Below are 21,823 nucleotides of genomic sequence, written 5' to 3'. Positions count from 1 at the left end.
ACAAATGGCGTGTAACGAAAAGGGGGTACGTTAATTTTCAAACATTTCACGAAAAATGTTCGATATATTTTCCAATATCACTCAGAAGATCTTCTATGAACAGATACCAATAGATAAATGGAATAGGTAGGATGGCCTTGAAAGTTTGAATAATGTAAAGTATAGTCAAAATACCATGCATTTCCACACAGAAGTCTGCGCTTCCCTACCCTAGGGCGACAAATTTGGGGACCCGGTATGCTGCGCTTCTGTGAACAACGTCATCCTTGACTATTTAAATGTCAGCGTTGCTAGTGCGCTGTTCTGCACTTTGTTTTTAAACACCACAACAACGTGTGTGTGTGTTTAAATCGGCACTCTGTGTCAGTTAGCTACTTGAGAAGCATACACCGATAGCTCTCAAATGTGGAAAGCATTCCAGCCGAGTGTTTTTAGCTTTGGGGAACACCTCGAACTTGTCAACTTATCCCACTGTATCCAAGCGACTGGTTATACTACAGTTTGCTGCATGTATAAAAGCTATGATTTATTTTAAAAGAATAAAAGAATAAAAATAAAATCATGGTTATTTAGTTTGTACGTATCGAGAACATTGAACGCTAGTTAGCTAGATTCTTATCGTAACCCTGTCTATTTTAAGCTGTTGTTTAAAACAGTGTGTGCTATTTATGTTGATCGCATTAAGTCAACAGGCAGCAGATTTTATCGATTATTTCTATTGGGCATCAAAGTAAATACTGGGGATATGCGGGTGTACCCCAGTAGGTATAAATACGTTAGGCATATTGGACGATTGAAATAATGGAAGTTGGGCATAAATTATCATGTTGATGTATAATTAAAATAACTCATTTTTCAACGATGATGGCGCCGGGTTGCAAAAGCGTGAATGTTTGCATTTTTTCGATCTTGTGCCGCAATTCATGTGGTGGGCATTTGCATCACCATAGATTATGAGAAGCAACTCATTTCTGCCACGATTTGATACAACCCTTTTAAAATCATCGAAAGATGATGATTCATTATGCGGACAAGATGCCGAATAACAGACGTATTTCCTGTCCATGTTCTCAACAGTTAGATTGATAGCGACAGCTCAAATTACACGAGTTGTGAGGCCGGATATAACACATGCGTCAATAACACTATTCGCAAGTAAACATGCACGAGGCATTTCACGTGGATTTGTCGTGCCATTTTTGTTTAATACGTCGAAGACGGAGTTAAAGTAGCTTTCCTACATAGAAGAATTCTTTATGGAAATACGGTTCTAGAACCAAAGCTATGAAAGCTTTTCGATCCTGCACAAGGTTGGGTTGATTCATAGATGCTGTAAGTATATGCTGAAGTCTGGGAAAAATCGCATCGTGAACCGTTCGTTCGCACTTCATAAGCAAGCTTTCTTCAGTTGTGATGTATTCTGTTAGCTTCGAAAATGATACTTAGCAACCTGTAGCTACGGACACACGCGAGCCAAAGCTATAACAACCAACGAAGAAGCACATCAGTTGCGTCTTTATTCTATCCTTTCCCAACGCGGATAGCTTCGTTCGCAAAGCTCTTCTCGAGCGGTTAGCGATTTGCATAGGATTTTCATTATATAGTTTTATTTCATTTTCTTATTCGTACAAATAATTAATGCTTGGAAAACCATCTATCGTTTTAAAACTAGCCGATAATCAACGTTTTTTAAAACTTGCAACAATGCACCGCTGAAAAAATGACCGCAAAAAAACTTTAGTAGATCAAATTACTTGTAGTGTATCACAAAACTACCCATAACGCACTCTGTCAGCAAAAAATCCTGTGAAAAAATATGAGGTATGTTTTATTCATGCATCAAGAAACCTTTATGAGCTTCGCGAAGCTACGTGATAAACATTCACGAGCGAACAATCAACGCTGCTCTTAAAAATTTTAAGCTTCACTGTTTATTCGCAGTTTGCTTATCTAGTGACCTACTGTGAAGTTTTTACTTTTCTCCCTTGGTGCGTTGTTCATCGTTATTTAGTGAGCACAAAATTGTGGTTACTTGGTGATCCACAGTCAGCAACAGTCGCGCGAGTGAATGAATTTTCCCATGCCTGGCTGAAGATTAATTAGTAGTCGCCTATAGCGAACCCCGAAATGAGTACTAGGGACTTAACAAATCAAGGATGTATGCCACGACACTCCGTGTGCGACTGACATAGTTTAGTCCTACCAGCCATTCAGTGCTCGGCACGGAGAAACATCTTGACAGGAAGACACCAGTTTTCAGTCGCCTCTTACGACATGAGAGCAGCACTCATTGAATCAATTCTTGGCTGAGATATTTAAACCCACCGAATACCAAACGGCCTCTAGGCTGGTTTTGTCCGGAGAAAGTTAATATACTGTTATCAACCATTTAGTGGACCACAGCCCCAGTGTATTTTTTTTGCTTTCGATCGAGTTAACCACGGAATATGAAAGCTAAAGAGGTTAGGCTCGTCCTCGGCAATCGTTGCGCGGTTGGAGTCATACTTAACGAACCGCACTGTTTCCGTAAAAGTGGATTCATCCACCTCGGAAACATTTTCAAATCTGTCTGAAGCTGCAGAATACATTGAGACCGCTTCTGTTTTTAATCTTCATTAATGATGTTACTTTGCTACTGCCATCTATCTGCTGTTTATTATATGCTGACGATACACAATTATTCGAGGTCATTAACAGTATACTTGATTACTAGGAGCTTCAGCATATCCTGGCTGGTGCTCGTCAAACTTGCTGACGTTAAGCATAGAAAAATGTCACTCACTCTCCTACCATCTCTGAATGCTTCCATACGCGCGTACCGCTCCTCAAGAATGTAGCCGTTTCCCTGGACAGGGAACTCATGTTCATGTATCACTACAAGGACATCGTCAGTTAAATTTAACATACACAACTGCTGATGAATTCCATAACCTACGGTATCTCAACGGGTGTTCAATAAAAAACGCTTTTAATCCACCTAACAGTGTGATGAGACATTTCTTATAACTCTTATCACTCTCTTTGGATATTATATCGTTTGAGAACATTTAGAACTTGATGCTTCGCGATGTTTTTGATAACACATACTACATGGGATAGTGGCAGGACTCAGAGAATCGCTCAAATCAGCATAGGACAACATCAGTGCTAGAAATCTCAAATCAATGGGAAAGCGAAAAAATGGCCCATAAAATAGACATACAAACGAATTATTGCTAATGCTCTGTTAATAAAATATCTAAATTCCTCAATCAATGCATTGTGGTGGGAAAACTGAATTTTCCTAAAGGGGTTATGTATATTGTACTGAGCCAAAAAAAAATTTAACCTATACATATAATTGGTCATACAACAAAAATCAAATTCTCATCAAAATCGATCAGGACCTGCTAGAGTCGAATGTAAATTGTCATTTTTCATAAATTCCTCTCTACATTCGGAAAGTGTTAACCCCAAAACCTTCTCTTGGCTACGCCGTTGCTTGGAGTTATTTATTTCGCTTTTCAATTTCCGATATGTTTCAGATCAATCCGATGGTTATAAGTTAGAAAAATGGCAGTCAGAAGGTTCGCACAAATGAACATTTTTGCACTGATAAGTTATCAAGTTCCTTCCAGACAACTTGGAAATGTTCGGTGATTATTTCTAGCGGTTGTAGATAGTAAAATGAAATACAAAATTCGTTTTATCGAAATAATGTTTAGCTTATTTCAATGGATTATTACTATATTGAACAATAAATAGGCGAGAAGGAGTAATCAACAAACAACAAGCCATAACTTTTAAAGTATTCAAAATAGATATTTAAAGTCTTTAGTAAAGTTATTCACAAAAGTAAGAGCGACAAATTTGCTGAAGACACCATTTCGATATAATCACTTCCAAGAAAATTTGTAAAAATATCTCACTCATAGGGGGATTAATCAGCAAAAGCACAATACCAAAAGAAAGGGCATATTGCCACCATTAAATTCTCCGAAGATACTATTGACCTAAAATAAGCCGTTTTGGCGTTAATAATAGATTACATGTTTTTGGTCATATTTCTGGCAATGGGAAATGATAAAAATCTTTCGTCCGCCTTTAATGTTAAATATCTCTTTTGATAATAGTCCGATTTCAGCAATCTATAGCTTGTTCGAAAGGTATTTGTTAAAGCTGTCTAAAAACATATAAATTGTTAATCTATATTGTCAATTTCGGCAGATAATTTAAAAAAACTGCGAAAAACGCCATTTTTACGCATTCAAACATTCATATCTTGGAAACTAAACATCAGAATCAAAAACAAATTAATAGCGTTCATACTGTTTTTTAGTTCTTTCATTTAAAATTGGTTTGGATAAGATCGGTTCAGCCATTGCTGAGAAACACGAATGAGAATTTGTCCGTTACATACACACACACACACAGACATTGTCCCAAATCGTCGAGCTGAGTCGATTGGTATATAAGACTCGGCCCTCCGGGCCTCGGAAAAAATCTTGAAAGTTTGAGCGAATTCTATACATTTCTTTAATAAGAAATGTAAAACGAGATTTTTTTCAGTCATGTAGTTAAAAAACAAGAAAAAATCAACGAATTCAGTATTTTTCATTAAAAACCTGTTTATTCTTCAAAAAAAACGACAATGAATATTGGAGAAGTGGCCCTATCCGTTCGACGCAACTTAGTCACGATGCTCTCACAAGAGCGCTGGACGGCACTGACGTCCATCTTCCAGATACAATTCCGGATCCTAGTGGTCAACTGCTTCGCCAATAATTTTTGTACACTAGGACACTGAGGGAATCGAAATAATTCTCAATGGGACTGCACTGGAGACAGTTGGTCGGGTTCCTTTCTTTCGGCACGTACGGTATCTTTTTCTGCTCAAGATACTCCTGCGTCTTCTTGGCGTAATGGGAAGACACCTTGTCCGGCCAGAAGACCTACTTTCCATCCGCATGATGCTCCTTTAAGAATGGCAGAAGAATTTTCTCAAGAAACTGCTCCTGATACATTTGTTCATTGCTCGCTAGACTGCTCGGCTTGAACCACGGCTTTGAAATTGCTCTGTGCGACATGACGATGCACAGATAAACTTTTTTTCGAAATTCATGCCTAAACTTATGTTTTACTTCGGGGGTGTGGCCGACTTGTCACTGGAATAGTAGCTGTCCTTTCCTGGAATGTGAGTCTTCGAGATCGAAAAGTAACTTTCGTCGTCCAGCACGAACAACATTCCGCGGTAGTTCTTCGTCATCCACCGGCACTGAGATTTCACGATCGCTATCTTGTCCGTGTACTCGGGGGACCGAGTCTTCTTCCAACAGACGATGTCCTTCATCTTGAGGGTTCGGTGAATCAAGGTATGGGAGCAGTGATAATTTAGGCCGGCGTCACGCAAACTCGTTCCATCTTTGTTATCGAACAGTTTTTTCAATACTTCCTTCTTCTTCTTCTTCGTCATTATCTTCGCCCGACGGCCGCTACCGGCCTTCCGCTCCACGCTCAGGGATGCCAGAATCCGGTAAACTGTACTTACGGGCACGTTTTCGTCCCGAAAGTGGTCTACCATAAACTTTTTTCACGATGACCATGCGTTTCGCAAACCGTACAACACGCTCGCGGAGTGCTTGCTGGTTCGACGCCATCTTCGATTGAACTGACAAAACCCGAGCGAAAAAAAACATACCACCCATTTCTAGGGAGTCCAGAGAACAATTCTCTTGGAGAAAAAAAAATTACGCTCTTTACTTTAATTACAGAAAGGTATTGAAATCATTCTTATTTTTTATTGAACACCCGTTAGAATACTAGGTTCAAGACCAAACAGCAAAAATTCGTAAGTTTCATCTCCCATGACAAGACTAGCTGAATCTACTGCCATGTCCAGACCGCTGTCGCCTTTTAAATATCGTAGCGCTAGAGCAGTGGCATCTGATCCCACAGGCTTGCTTAGTTAGATGGTAGCGATTTTGGATTCTTCTCTGGAAGAGATGAGAAGGTAGACGATCGGCAGGAAACAAAAACACCTGCGAGCTGGAGCGGAACAGGTGGTGTGTGTTTTGCAACAGTGTGTGATGATAAACTTAGGTGCCGCTATGTTGAAGCCAACCTAGTTTGCCCGTCGTATGACTGCTTTCTTCTTATGCAATGAACCTGCTTTTAGAAGACCAAGAATACAACGTCATCTGAGTACACAGACTGTGAACGAAGAATTTAGGCTCAGTAAGAAAAGCATGACGACGAGGACCCCTGGGGTATTCCGTCGGTTTCGTTAAACGTATCTGACTAGTGACCGCCAATGCTAACTTTGCACTTACAGTTGCTGAGGTAATTTTGAAGTAACTGTTCAAGATTTCCAGTTACATCCAGTAACAGTTTTTGTTTGGATATTACAAATGCAATCTAAGTGTAATTAATGCCAATAAAACAACTATAAAATTGTTACTTGGGCCCCATTCCAGCGATCGGGGAACATGCTTTCCCACCAAACCAAGGCATTATCGGAATGAAAAATCCTCGATGAGTGTTCGTCAGTCTTCATCGCATTTTTTTTTTTTTTGGAATTGGAACAATCAGGTCAATTTTTCGGCAACAAACCGCGGTCTCACACTTGGTTCAAGCTGCTGAGCAATATTTCTTGGAACCAGATAACCGATAGCATCTAGGCCAGCTGCTTTCTCTGAGCTAATGTAAATGTGTGGTTTAGCTCAAAATCAGAGAAGGGTTTATTGTCGGCCTGTCAGGAGTTTTAAAGAAAAGGATTCCATTCCAAATTCCGCCGCCGATTGACAAAGGACGGTTGTACTGCGGTGTCGGTGGTAAACAAGGAGAAATAACTCATAAATTTGATGGCTTTCTGGTTGAAATCCCATTGAATTCGTGACCAAAACCGGTGTATCGTTGCGAGCGTTGACTCTCCCAAGAATTCGGTGGTCGGTACGTCAAGTCTAGATCTAGCAGGTATTTAAATTCTGACTCGGCTTCAATCGCGCGGCTTGGGGGACGCTAGCAGTTACTGCCTGAAACACGATGAGTTTAAATTCATCTGCTGTTGAAAAGTAGTCAAGAGTAAGGCAACTTCACTCTATTGCTCGTATGTTGGCCAGTCGGCAGGATCGTATTGCCAACGAGGTCGTCGTGATGGAGCTGGAACTTGTCTGTCAGACGATATTAGAATGGGAAAAAATGTCGCTGTTTCAGCTTAGTGGTGGTGGTGGTGGAAGCGATGGGTAGAGCTGGGACATAAGTGGAATCAGAATCAAGACATAAGTGGAACTCGCTCTGATGAGAGTGGCGCAGTCCACAACATTGTAATGTTTGTTGATCTCAACGATTTCGTTTCCACTGCGGCTTTTTGTTTTCATTAGATCAGTGTCGCGGTAGATGGGATGTCGAATCCGATTATTTGATAAGATTGTTCGCTCCACTGGAGGGTTTCCATGTGTATTTGTAGCCGAACCAGAGAGCAGGAACTCTGCACTCCCTAATGTGACTTTGTTGCAATGCAAGACATATCAGATGGGTAAAAGTTCTGGTTTCACTAAAAGGCACAGTTGCTACCTTCGGGGTGTAAAGTTGACTGAGGTTAAATTGACTGCTGCGTACCCAGCAATGTATTGTATTGAAGATTAATGACGGCGTGTCGTTTTGCGAATATTCGGCTGCAAGATTGTAGAGGAAAATCGTTTGTTTGCTGTTGCGTTTTTGTAAAAAACTGGCAGGGATAAAATTGGACTTTCGCCAATTACCGGGTACATTGGTGATCTGCTCCTCCTCGACAAACTAAGGACACTTTCTGTTCGTATCTGCAGTTGATGCATAGACTTGGGTTAACATAGGCCTTTTCCTGGAATAAGGTCTTATCGTTGACTGCTGTTTAAGCAAGTGACGGAGATGTAGAAGAAAGGAATTCCGAACCCGAAATGACCGCTCTTGAAGCACATCATCGTAGGGACGGATGCTGATGCGAATAGGCATATGTACCGGAAGAATGAAGCCAGAGAAAGATGACCAGTGGCGTGTTGTTCGAATTGCTATCAAGCAATAGGGTGGCGAACATTAATGAGCTAAGTAGCCTTCATCTTCTGGGTTGTGCAAACTATGATCACCATCTTCTGGTCGCCTGTGGGCTGATCCGGCTTCTGTCGGGATATGACAACTTTTCTATATGGGGCTCGCATTTCGAACCTCTTGCCTCCTTTGTGGCATTCGCCAGGTGTCTCGGGTTTCTAACACTGCCTGCACAGATTTCAGGATGAGGAAGTGGTCAACGGGGACGTGGTTCTACGATTTCTGGTTCAGTCATGGATCTCAATAACAGCGCCTGCTGGACAACCACGTTCATTGAATGCATGTATTCGGAGAGGGATCGGCTAAAAGGAGGTAATTTTAATGGACAGATTAGTTGGAGAAGACCTTGCTTTTGGTCGATTGGTGCTCGATCCGGGTGATTGAGTTCGAACAATCCTGGTAGAGTAGTCCCTTGCTTTTTCGGACGATCACGAATCCAAAGTAAAAATACAACTGGTTATCCCAAGGGATTGATATGATCTGAGAAAGGTGCGTGAACGTTTTTTTTACTTGGTAAATCTTTTACACCAGCTCAGTACGTGTTCAGTAGTTAGGACCATACTACCGATTTTGTCCATCAGATAAGATAACTCCGAACCCATCTCCTCTTAATTCCACCAAGAGTTTTGCATGCTCCGCCCGGATTCCATTTGAAGTTACCACTTCGAAGTGCACTTCGCTTAATCCCAGGTCTAGCTGGTCATGCTAGCTCGCTGATCTCATCACCGCAACATCACTCCTGTTGCTGCGCACTCCCATGATGTTGCACATGCCGTGGTCGATTCAGTGATTCCGGGTGGAGGGTGGCTAACAGTCGACGCTAAACTGGTGGTTTGTTGCGTTCCCGAAACCGTTGACGGACGCGTTGTCCTACCTTCGATGCTGTCCTGTAGAGTGCCGATGTCTGCTAGCGATTAGAGGATTGCGTCCGGTTCACTAATGTCCCGACGATTCAAGCATTTCGCTACAGACTACTCGTAATCCCCTACGGTTGATATTTTCTACTCTGACGAGGAGTTCCCCGGCGGTGGAAGATCTTCCGAAATCGATGCTACCCGGGCACATGCCGATATCGGTTCAGAGATTCAGTGTGGGAGGATGTCCAGTTCACAGGTACCCCGACGACCATTTGCTGGTGCTACATCATGATCTACTCGAACTAGTCGCCGGCGGTGGATCTAGTATAGTTCCTGACGACAGATCAACCCCTATTCCGATCGCGTTTGCTGGACTCCTTTATCTCTCTTCGGTATACTGACTTGCCGAGTGCCATGGTCAGTCCGACGATTCCGGTTGAAGTGAGACTTCATGTTCATAGACGCCTCATTGAGCCAAAGCCGTGTACTGCTACGTTGCAAGTCGTCGCCCTTCTCTCCATCTTTGTTGTAACACTGACATGATCTGAACGACTGTTATATTCACCGCGTTCTATTGTTATTCGTCCGCACACATTCTTTGGACAATATTGTTCATGTAGACGTCCCCACCGACAAATTTTTCGTTTCCTACTAGATTCGCAGGCATTCGAAGACCACGTTCATAAACGATTCCTAAGTGAATCACCGCACACAATGCAGAACGGTGATCTTGTGTGTCTGAACCTGTTCAGATACTTCTTGAAACAGCCGTGACCAGACAAGAACTGCGTCATGTGTAAGCTGACCAGCTCCGATGAAAAAATTTGTTCACCATTCCGCAACGAAGCACGATCGCTCACCATGGTCACCTGCATGGCGTACGGATTTTTTCGTCAAAGTTAGACAGCTTGGTCTTGTGGAAGTTCATTTCGTCGTGCGCTCTGTTCACCCACACCGACAGGCGTGAGAATAGTCGATGGGTCCATCTATTTATGGCGTTATCCCCCTGATGTTGCCACTTGCATAAAGTATCAGCTCGGGTTCATTTATGAGCTCCTCTAGTGTCTCAATTCCTGCCACACTTGCTATCTACTTCGAGTAGAAGGTTTATGGGTATCGTTCCAGCTATCACGTAGACTACCTCCAAAAATATAGTTCGATACGCGATGGACACCATCCTGAACGTGCTGTTCAGCCGACGTCTGTTCTTCTTCGTCTGCAGTGCCGTAACCCATACGGGTCCTGCGAAACTGAGCAGCAATGTGGAGACGCTCGCCAGTCGTTCACACTACTGCTGATCGTAGAATTGTTGGGCATGATCCGAGATAGTGCCGGTCTTCCCACATCCATAGTCAGTGTGGCTATTAAAGTTTATCATCACTCCCTATTGTCTGACTTCACGCTTTGAATCTATGATATACTCTCCAACCGAATTTTTCGCATGATACACTGCCTTTTTGTTGCTTTTCATAGCTCCTTTGGTTTTATGGCGAGCTAGCGCCAGTTTCTTTTTGCGTATCCAGTTTTCCACGGCGTACATCGCCTCTGTGTCGAGTACTTCTACTTCCTCCAGTGATTCGCGGACCACTAGAAGCACTACGTCGTTGGTAAACCAACAATCTTCACGCCCCGTAGCAGCTTCAAAGCTCCATCGGGTATATCATTTTGAAGAATTGGACCGAGTATGGAACCCTACGATACGCCCACTGTTGCAATTCTTGTTCCGTTCTCAGTTTTGTAGATCCGTCTCCGGTTCTGGAAGTAGCTCCTCAGAGTACTACAGAGGTACTCAGCCCTAGTAATAATTGAGGTTTTATGTTAGTTTTGTAGGCACTCATAAAACCTAGATTGCACTTGTAGAATTCTATAAAACTTCAACTGTTACTTGGGAGGAGCTCTCAGTCTGTGCAGCAAATCTGAGATTGCAGCCCTACTAGCGCTGTTGAAGGCATTTTTTACGTCTAGTGTAACCACTCCGCAGTAACGGTTTCCTCTTCTCTTTTGTTTCTGTGCAGCCACCATAGTTTCCACAACCGTTCGTACGGCGTCCACAGTGAATCTACTTTTCCTAAACCGAATTGCATATTGGATAGACCATTATATCCCTCCGCGTATAATGTAAAGTTGAGGATTACTTTTTCAAACACCTTACCGACTAAATCCAACATGCATAGAAGGATCTCCAGGGGGCTTTCCTGGCTTCAGCAACAGCACCAGCTTTTGCGATTCTAGATGTCGGGGAAGTTACCATTGTCGAAACACTTTTGCAAGGCGGTCCTAAACATATCCGGTTTCGTTAGGATTGCTGTTTTCAGAGCCACGATGGAGATACCGTCTGGTTCCGCGGCCTTCTTGGTTCTTTTGTCACTGCTACCAGTTCCTCGTCGAGCTTCGTCTTCGTGTTTATCCTGAGCCTCGCATTACGTGGCGGCTACCGGTTCATACTGTGGAAATAACACTTCAACGATAACTCTCATCCTCTCCGGACACCTATCCGTAGGTGCTGCCGATCCGCTTATCTTCGTCATGGCAGCTCTATAGGTGTCTCCCCACGGCGTTGAATTGGTGTTACGATAAAGCACCTCCAGGCAGGCTTTTTTACGGAGCTTGCTTTCACTCTTGAATGTGTACTTATACGCTGGTCTTAGATCTGCTCTTTCAACGACATTGTGGGCTCTCTGCATTCTCCTCCGGGCTCGGTAGCATTTTGTACGTAGGTCAGCAATCATCTAGTTCAATCAGAAGGTTGAGCAGCGACTGTACCTTGGTTTACCCTCTCTTGGCATGGTTGCGGCGTAAAAGCCTCAACGTCTCAACAAAGACTCTCTTGTCGAACTTCATTGTTTGTCTTTTGGATTGAACTACATGCCTTTTTCCGACTGTCTATTGCTTCCTATAATGTACCGGATCTCTTGGAGGTCGGTATGGGTGTACTCCTCGCACACTTTCCAATTCAAACGTCCTGCCAGCCCGGGACTGCATAAGGTAACGCCCATAACTGATGCTCTACTTTCCCGGCGGTAGGTGCTGGTTGTAATATCGTTGGCAACATCTACGTTCAGTTTTGAAACGGCCTTGAGTAGAAAGGTCCCCTTTGAGTTTATGAAGTGGCTGTACCATTCTACTGCGTTAAAATCGACGGCTATGACGTCTGGTCTTCGATCGATAAGCTCTTCTGCTACCTTATTGAGTATTTCTATGAATCAATCGATCGTCAGCCGCGGAGGTGCGTAACAGCTGCAAAAGAAGACGCCCTTGATTTTGGCGATAACAAAGCCTTTATGTGTTTCACAAACTTAGTCTCAAATAAAAGATACAACTAGAGAAGCCAAATTCATAGATCCCTCATTGTAATACTCAGAATAAAAATGTATTATTTGCTCAGTGCCACAAAAACTGTAATGAGACAGCGGAAATCATTGATGTGATCGGTCTAATTTGCAAAGTGTTCGAAAATACGAACTAGTGGCTTATAAGATCTGTGCAGTACCCTCTACACCGTCACACCACGGGGTATACATGTTATGTTCAGACCATCCAATTGGGTACTGTATATCTAACTGATGTTGTTCTTTAATCTAAATAATTAGGGAACTTACGTTGTCCACTATAGAATGGTCAAAATTGGTAACACGATCCTTCGCATCAAGCAGATGTCCCACAGCAGTACCCAAGGCTTCGGATTCATTCTCGTACATTTCCAACTCAATCCAGGGAGCAGGTATACCATTTTGGTCAATGTGAACGGTTTCCTGCTGTAGAAGCAGGGTCAAATCATTCAGATCGTCGATCAGGATAACCGTACAATTGTCACATGCTGCAATAAGAATTTAAAATTATGCATTCTGCTTGTTATAATCGTAATGATTGCAATACTCACGTTTACATTTATAGTTCTGCACGATATGCTTCGGTAGCTCACATCGATCACACTTCCGTCCAGTGATGCCAGGTTTACAATGACACTGTCCTGATCGAGCATCACATTCCTCCGATAAGCTACCCTCTCGATTACAGTCGCAGAAATCACACCGACCGTCTTCCAAATGAGGAGATCCGTAATAACCCTTGACACAAGACTCGCATAGCGTACCGTTATAGCCAGGCTTACAAATACAGCTGACATCATTACCTTGCACCGTGCATCCTTTGGCAAAATTCTTTCTTGTTTCCGGACAGGGACACGCCTCACACGTGCCATAATTTGGATTACCGTAGAAGCCTTCCGCACAGATCTGACAGTAGTCTCCACCAGTGTTGTTGCGGCAATTCTAAAACAAAAAAATCGTACGTCATGTTGAGACTACTGTCGCTAAGGTAAAATGTTTCAAACTCACCAAACAAACTCCTGTCTCTGGATGGCACTCGTTGCTTCTTCCATTACAATCACAAGGTAATACTTTACCAATATAGTCATCGATAGTCTCTGGAACCTTATTCGGTAACCGAGGCTTGAACCGATAGTATCCCCGTCCTGGGTTCTGACATGACAATCCACTGTATTGAGGCGGACAGATGCACCGTTCAATGCCATAGGCACGGTTGTTCTCTGCTCCTGCTACGAAAATTCCAGCATCCAGTGTAACATTGGTCAACACAACCTGCCGGAAATCTTCCGTTGTGGTTCCTCGTACAAATATGTGTCGCACATTCTGTAGCGCAACCATCAGAATTGCCCGCGTAATCGGTTGTCCATCGTAATGGTTTTTCCAAAGATTTTCGTGTATTCTAGCAGAATGCTGAACAACTTCCTGATGGGAAATGATCACATCCTCGTAAAAATCCAAAACAAGTTCATCGTGTGTATGCAACTGCACCAAAGGAAATTGACGAAGGGAAGCTTCGGGGATATTCCTGTATGCTCCTACCGTGACTAGACTGAAATTAAGTAATCCCCCGTAACTAGTAGTACGATCTCCTAAAAACTGTGGTGGTAGTTGGAAATACAACGGATACTGGAATGCACTGTATGCCCCAATCGACACATTTCCCGTCGAACTTGGAATCAGATCTAAATTGTTCATATTCTTAATCTCCGCATCCTCGCGATTGGTTTTCGTTCCTTCAAGTTGGATCACTACAACGTAATCAAAATCGAAGTCGTCCTCATCCTTCTCTACATATTCCACGCTGAGATTCCGTGATCCTTGCAATCTGATTTGACCCCATGAAAATTCACTCTGCTCACAATCCTGTGACCGTCCAAAACAGAAACATCTCGTGCAACCATCCGGATTTACCGACGCCAGTCCGAAAGTAGCAGATTTGCACTGGTCACAAGTGCGCCCAAAAACCAACGGTTTACAGAGACATTGTCCACTGTCGTCACAATCTCGACTGCCATCCGGTTGCGAAGTTGATCCTCGCTCATCACAGTCACAACGATGACAATTAGGATATTCATAGTACCCGACGGCACACTCATTGCACTGTCTTCCGGTATAGCCTTCTTTGCAGTTGCATTGACCAGTTTGTCCATTACAGGACTTGCCGATGGATCCTGTAATATCGCACTCACAGTGCCGGCAGCCACGTTGAAACACATTGCCCCACGTATTAACCTCACACGATCGACAATCGTGCCCGTGACTGTTCGGTGGGCATACACAACGGCCCGTATCAGGATCGCACACATACGCTGGACTAGCACATTGCTCGCATCCTGTGTAAAAGTGAGAATAATTAAGATTATCAAAAAAACTACTTCAATTTAAGTTATCTACTTTACTCACTTTTACATCCGTGACTAGAAAATCCATAGTAACCCTGCTGACACCGTTCGCAGTTGACTCCTTCAACTCCGACCTTGCATAAGCACTGACCGGTGTACGCATCGCACTCTTGACGCTCACTTCCGTTGGGATCACAGGTACACTGAATACAACCGACACCTGAATCCACATTCCAATAGCCCTTCTTGCATCCGTTGCACTGGCGTCCTTCTACGAACGGCTTACAGACACATTGGCCGCTGTGCTGATTGCAAATTCGTTTCACCGAACCCTGAATGTGACAATTGCATCCTGAAAGTAAATGGAAAAGAACAGAAAAAATTAGAATGGTACTTCAAAAGAAAGTTCAAGCTATCGCCGCAAGCAATCTGCAACAGATTTCGAATATGTAAACAAGCAAAAGATGACAAAATGCAAAACGGTGAGAGGGGTGATAATATCAATCCATGTCGAACCGAAGCATCGAAAGAAAAATAAACGATCCGAAAGTAATTTATGGGCTCCTAATTACAAGTCTGACCGTAATATGCAATCCACGACAACAAGGCGGGAGACAAGAAAGTCGGACAGCAGATTCGTGTTTCCCCAGTGGCCCACAAAGCCAAAACGTGCGGGCAGCAGATCAGTCTCACCCGATAAATGCCCCCGGATCTGTTCGCCCAGAAGTTCATGTCACTCATAAATCTTGGAAGCAGTTCCCCTGTATGGGTTCCAGGCGCGAGCTCGGTCTGACCGGGTCTCCGGGTAGGGTGTAGAAACGGTTCCCGTTTTCACTCGAATTTTTGCATAAATCTCGCTCGCATGTTGAGGCCATATGCCGAAGGTTTTGTTTCGTTGTTTCGATCGTAAATCTACTGCTTTTATCATGATAATTTTGATAACTTATCGATATGATTTATGTGGTATCTTGTATAAATCAAATATTTGATTAATATTTGGTTATTGAACCGCTGAAGGCGATGGATTCGTGAATGTCGATAGTGAAGCTTCGATACTGCATCTTGTGCGCATGGAAAAAATTGTTCCCAAAACCGCGAATAATGTGCCATGAGTTTTGGAACAATCACGTTTTTACGTTACGAAAACAGGACCATAAACTGAAGTCATATCTATCTATCTATCTATCTATATCTATAAAAGTCAAAGTATGTATATATATGATTTATAGACTCCCAAACGGCTTAACCGATTTCCGTAAAAAAATTGTACACAGTAGGCATTTGTTATGGAGCGTGTTTGTGTGCTATTGGTTGGGGATTATCTGCCCGCCAGATGGCACTACGGAACGAATTGTGTTTTCCTCCTATTTCGTTGAAAATCGCAGCAACGCGCGTTGGGTATTAGCTAGTGTTTTATAATTATGCTCAATTTTACTTCAGTAACGCCTACATAACGCAGTTATCAGTGGAGATATTTGATTTTGTTTTGTGAACTGCAGCCATGATTTTCGCCATGTCATTAGCAAATCGATTTTCTGTGGTTGAACTAGTTTATGATTTTATGAGCATTATTCATAAAACCAATGGTGGACTCGTGATTTCATATATAGATTTAGGGAAAATATTCAGTGTCCGACTATACGACGTTAACTGATTCATGATTTATTACATCTTGAACATTATTAGTTTACGTGGTTGTGAAAAAGTTCACAAAATCAAAACATATTTTTTCATGAACTATTTCACAAAATTTGGGGGATCCCTGTCAATCATTGTAAACTAGTTCATGCCTCCTGATATATTAGTCAGGACTAAATACCCGTGTTATGACATGGTTTACAAAACTATAAAATATTATTCAAGTATTTGTGAGCAGGTTCATGGTTCCTAGTATATTATTCACAAGCCACCATCCATGCTCGTGAAATAGTTCATAAAATCACGACATCTTATTTAAGGAAACGTGAACTGGTAGAGTAGGATTCCGTATTTTGGCACTTCCGTTCTTGGCATGCTCCGTTTTTTTGCACACTCCGATTTTGGCAACAAATGGGTTCCATTTTTGGCAACATAGTTGTTGTACATACATAGTAATTCTTTTAAAAAAAATAGTATAACTAAGTTGACCGCCCGTGAGTTTCCCGTGAATGATCAAAGCCTGCTGAAGTTGTATATTGAACCAATCGTATGCTACTTGGGCGTAGTACATCATACTCAACGTGCAACCTTAAGAGACTAAGATTATAGTATGATCAATAACGTAGATAGCCACGCCCATGCAGATCAATTTTGTGATGTGAAGGAATATTAGTTCAACACTTGTGCTTATTATCACCGAGGAATCATAGGATTGGTGTTATTAAGTACGGAAATGAATCAGGATATATCTGGGTAGATATTATGATTGAGCTAAGTACTCACGCGCTTTGTCTTTTCATTTTAGATCAAAGTTTTCAGGAGTGCGACCTCCAGTAGAAATATGAATGGCGTTCGAATTGGCATTTTAATAATTATTCATCCGCAGGGTGTTACATAAAAAGATAAAACCGCGTGTAATATAATACAGGTATCATCTATTCATCTATAGGCAACATGATATTAGCAATATGTATGAAAGTCGCTGGCGATCAATTTCCGATAATTCGAAACAATCAATTTGAACTCCGCACAGCCAGCCATCGGGTGTATTGCTTCTTATTAACACTTCAATGATCATTTCCAAAGTTTGCAGTACAAAACAAGCGTACAAAAAGTATAAAAGATATCCCGAATGAATGTGAAGAAATTCACTGCGAAATGTTAATGACAAATTGGCATCTCCACTCTCCCTATCAGACACGTTTCCATAATTGGGTTAAATACCAAGTAGCAAACGACATATTTATAGTGCGTAGGGAATCGCGCGTGGACCTTGAATCTAATACTTAATGTTTGATGTACGGCTCAGATGCTAGAAGAGAGTGAGATCTTCCATATCACTAGAGTTTCCGCTAACATCGCCTTGGAAGGTGTTGTCTAGTAGATATGAGCTTTATTTTTTGATTGGTCAAAGCTTTTCAAAAATTAAGGACGAAGACAAACAACGATCAATAATGCTTTGCACATTGGTTTTTTGTGTACTACTGCTCACTTCGTACTGTTAAAACGACTAAGGGAACCCCATGGTGGAGGGCTGAGCTTGAAAGAATGAAGAAGGATGTGGGAAGAGCTTGGAACCGGCGTCAGCGTGACGATTCCAGGGCTTTCAGGTCAGCTCGTAGTGCATATAAGAAATGTCTTAGATCTGCAGAACGGGCTGGCTGGCAAAAGCTATGCACTAATGTCTCCAGTCTGAACGAGGCTAGCAGGTTAAATAAAATTCGCTCGAAATCGAAAGATTTTCAGATGATGGTGTTTATGTGACGGACGAAACAGATGTTCTTAATTGTCTCTTCGACACACACTTTTCAGGTTGCATCGATCCGGAGCTAAATAATGTTCACAGATCTCATTCTGGTGATTCGGACTCGTGGGCGTTAGCACGCAGTGGGCAGTTGACAGCTTTACTCCAAATAAATCACCGGGAAAAGATAGAATACTTCCCGTGCTACTGCAAAAGGGATATGATATTCTTAAACATGTCTTGAAAAAGATTTTGCTCTCCAGTCTTGCTACCGGGTATATCCCGAAAGCATGGCGAGAAATAACTGTTAAATTTATTCCCAAAGGGGGGCGCTCAAGCTATGAAGAAGCCAAAAGTTTTAGGCCCATCAGCTTAAGTTCTTTTCTTCTAAAAGCTTTGGAACGGATAAACGATCATCACATCAGGAACGTTAGTTTAGTTGAATATCCATTGCTCGAAATGCAACATGCATATCAGTGTGGGAAATCCACGATAACTCTGCTTCACGATGTTGTTTACAACATTGAGAAAGCCTTCTCGCTCAATCAATCTAGCTTGGGTGTATTCCTAGATATTGAGGGTGCTTTTAACAATGTGTCCTTCCAGTCTATTCTGGAAGCGACGCACGGTCATGGGAGATCTGCATGTATCTCGGGTTGGATAAACGCAATACTTAGTAACCGCATTCTTTGCTCATCACTGCGACAGGCTGAGATACGGATGTTGAGTATTAGCGGTTGTCCTCAGCATGGCGTTCTGTCACCTTTGTTATGGAACTTGGTTGCCGACGGCTTGACGAAGAAACTCAATGAGCATGGATTTCCGACCTACGGGTTTGCTGACGATTACCAAATATTAATTTATGGACTTTGCATCGAAATAATCTTTGACTTAATGCAACAAGCATTAAGGGCTGTCGCACAGTGGTCGAACAGCGAAACTTCAATGGTTCTTTTCACGAAGAAGCGAATAACAACCGGCGTTCGTCCCTTGCAGTTCTTTGATTCTGAGCTACTGTGTGCAGATCAAGTCAAATACATTGAAGTTATATTGGATTCCAAACTGAATTGGTCTGGTCACATTGACACATATTGAGTTCAGAGTCAAGAAAGCGTGTATGGCCTTCGGGCAGTGCAGACGAACTTTTGGAAAGACCTGGGATCTCAAACCTAAATACATCTATTGGATTTACACGACAATTGTACGTCCAATACCGTCATACGAATGCCTTGTGTGGTGGCAGAGGGGAGAGGTGATGACAGTCCAGTCAAAGTTAAACCATCTACACAGAATAGCGCTCATGGCGTTGACTGGTGCTTTCACCACAACTCCGACTGCTGCTCTTGAGGCACTTCTGAATATCAAACCATTACACATACACCTCAAACAAGAAGCACTATCATGTGCATACAGGCTGCAGGTTACTGGGCTTTGGAACAGTAACCATGTTGATCTTGTTACCAGTACGCGATTGTGGTCACAAATGGTAACATGGGGTAAAGATATTCTAGCTCTCAGCGATATTACACTCACATGTAGCTTTCCTTACAGGACATTCCATGTGAAGATTCCCTCTCGAGAGGAATGGTTATCTGGCTATATGGAAAACCAACAACAAACGCAAGTGGTCTGTTACACTGACGGTTTTCTGATGAAGTGACATACTGATGCTGGTGTTTACTGTCGTGAAATGAGATTGGAACAATCTCACTCACTAGGTAAATACTGCACTGTATTCCAAGCAGAAATCTTTGCGATTATGTGCGGGGTACAATCGGCCCTTCAACTGAGTTTTTCCGGCAGAGTTATAAACTTCTGCTCCGATGGTCAGGCTGCAATCAAGGCCCTTAACTCAGACAAATCACGGTCCAAGCTAGTGATCGCGTGCCGAACCCAAATTGAAGAATTAAGCATTGTCAACATTATCTACCCGAACATTGTGGTATTACTGTACATTGCGGTATTACTGGAAATGAATGGGCTGACGAATTGGCCAGGGCAGGTTCAGCGATTGACTTCATTAGTCCTGAACCCGCGCTGCCAATTTCGACAAGTTGGGTAAGGGAAAAAATACGGTCATGAGCTTCGTCCGAGTACCGCAATTATTGGAGAAATCTATAAACGTGTCGCCGAACAAAGGCGTTTCTATAACAACGGTGCCCAGTGATTTCGAAAAATCTCCTACATTTTTCGAAGCTCCACTGCGGCATGCTGACCAGGGCTTTAACCGGGCCACTGCAAACTCAATTATGACATGGCAACTATTCAGCGCGCTGAGTCTTTTTCATGTGATCTTTGTGAATCCGACTACGGATCCTCATGTTATCTGAATTGTAACTGCCCAGCTGCAGTGGTAGCGCAATTGCGTTTTCATCATGTTTGGACGACTGAAACTCAGAAACTTACTAAAGTTTCTTATCCAATATGGTAAAGAGAACTAGCTGTGAGTTTAACTACTTCCTCCCTCCTCCTTCTCCTTTCCTTCCGCTCAGGAAATGATGAAAAGACACGGCAATGTGCAAATTCCCGACTACATACGGGGACATGCCATTTAAGCCAAAATATTCTGATTCCTGATTACAAAAATTCAAACTTTTTCCTTTTTCCCCGCATCTCAACATATAACACCCCTTAAATGTTCTTAGACTAACACCGTGGGTCACATCGCTTGAAGTCTATCAAAACACCATAAAAATTCAAATCACCAACATTTTCGATTCCATCGATGAAAAATTTTCTAGCTTACAGTATCATATGTTTGGAACTAGATAATTTTATTGCCGGGTGCCAAATTAATACAAAATCATTACTTATTTTTTATTTACGGTTACTTAAAAACTACAGGTGTATGCAGGAAGCCTAATGAACATTTTATATAGATTGACATAAAATTTAAAATCACCACAACTTTCAACACTCCTATTGTGTTCTATTATTGTATTCTATTCTATTATTATCTCGTGTTGTGGCTTGTGTTAATTAATTTAGTGTGCGATGAATATCACAACAAAGTTTCTAGCTAAAAAGTGTTTTTTTCGTGTCACATTCAGGGAGATACATCACACAATTCATTGCACCAAGAAATTCGTTACGTATAGAAACTTATACTTTTATTATTTAAAATATCCAACATAACTGCTATTGGAATTATTTAATTTCTGTCGTTGAAAAAGTTATGCAATGCATCCTCAAAAATGTAAATCAGTACGGTTCTTCTACCTATTGTATAGGCGCCTAATGTCGCGAATCTTCATCCGCATAAATGTGAGAAATCAAAACACGTGCGATTACTTCCTCTAAAATATAATCAAATCACGCATGAATAGGCGCATCAAATCAAGCGTCGATAGATGCGAGTCAATTGTTATTCGATGTCACAACAACTACAGAAAGAGCAACAATCAACCATCATCCAGCAATGTGTGAATAGTCCATCATTTTCACTACTATGCAACACACGCCTATGCAACTGCACTCGCACGCATATTGCCAGCAGTGTATGTAGTCCCGTTGACGATGGATGGCACGAGGTTTCACATGTCAGTTGATAAAGTGCCTTCAGGCCACTTCCTGTGCTGCCAGCAGCCGTCTAAAACAATGACCGAGTAGTAGTAGTCCTACGTGTGGCTTGATGCGGTTGATTGTAAAACAGCACATCCAGTAGCGCATGCATCCATTTTCTTACCTCTACTGCCGTCACTTCACTTTAGAATGCACAAATGTGCAAGTGGATGCGGTGCGGCTGCGAAGGATGTTATGGCGATTGCCCGCTGCTGAAGGTCTGACGCGCGCAGGTCTTTTCTAGGAGCCGTATCGGTTCGGGGGAAGTCTCTTGGAGCTGATTGCGATTCG

The 21,823-nt window shown here is 42.3% G+C and overlaps 1 protein-coding gene across 1 annotated transcript in view; it reads right to left on the bottom strand.

The window, feature by feature from the left end:
* LOC131682153 (laminin subunit alpha-1) overlaps positions 1-21,823 on the bottom strand; it is a 465,292-nt gene that overhangs the window by 20,820 nt on the left and 422,649 nt on the right. The window contains exons 11-14 of the mRNA XM_058963402.1: positions 14,651-14,941; positions 13,256-14,580; positions 12,799-13,189; positions 12,518-12,735 (exon numbers count right to left, since the gene is read on the bottom strand). Coding sequence (XP_058819385.1) covers positions 12,518-12,735; positions 12,799-13,189; positions 13,256-14,580; positions 14,651-14,941 — 2,225 coding nt within the window. The remainder of the gene's footprint in view (positions 1-12,517; positions 12,736-12,798; positions 13,190-13,255; positions 14,581-14,650; positions 14,942-21,823) is intronic.

Source organism: Topomyia yanbarensis, chromosome 2 (genome assembly GCF_030247195.1).
Source record: "Topomyia yanbarensis strain Yona2022 chromosome 2, ASM3024719v1, whole genome shotgun sequence".
NCBI classification, from domain to species: Eukaryota; Metazoa; Arthropoda; class Insecta; order Diptera; family Culicidae; genus Topomyia; species Topomyia yanbarensis.
Note: the sequence above shows the minus strand (reverse complement) of the source record. Positions and strands in the feature narration are given on the sequence as shown.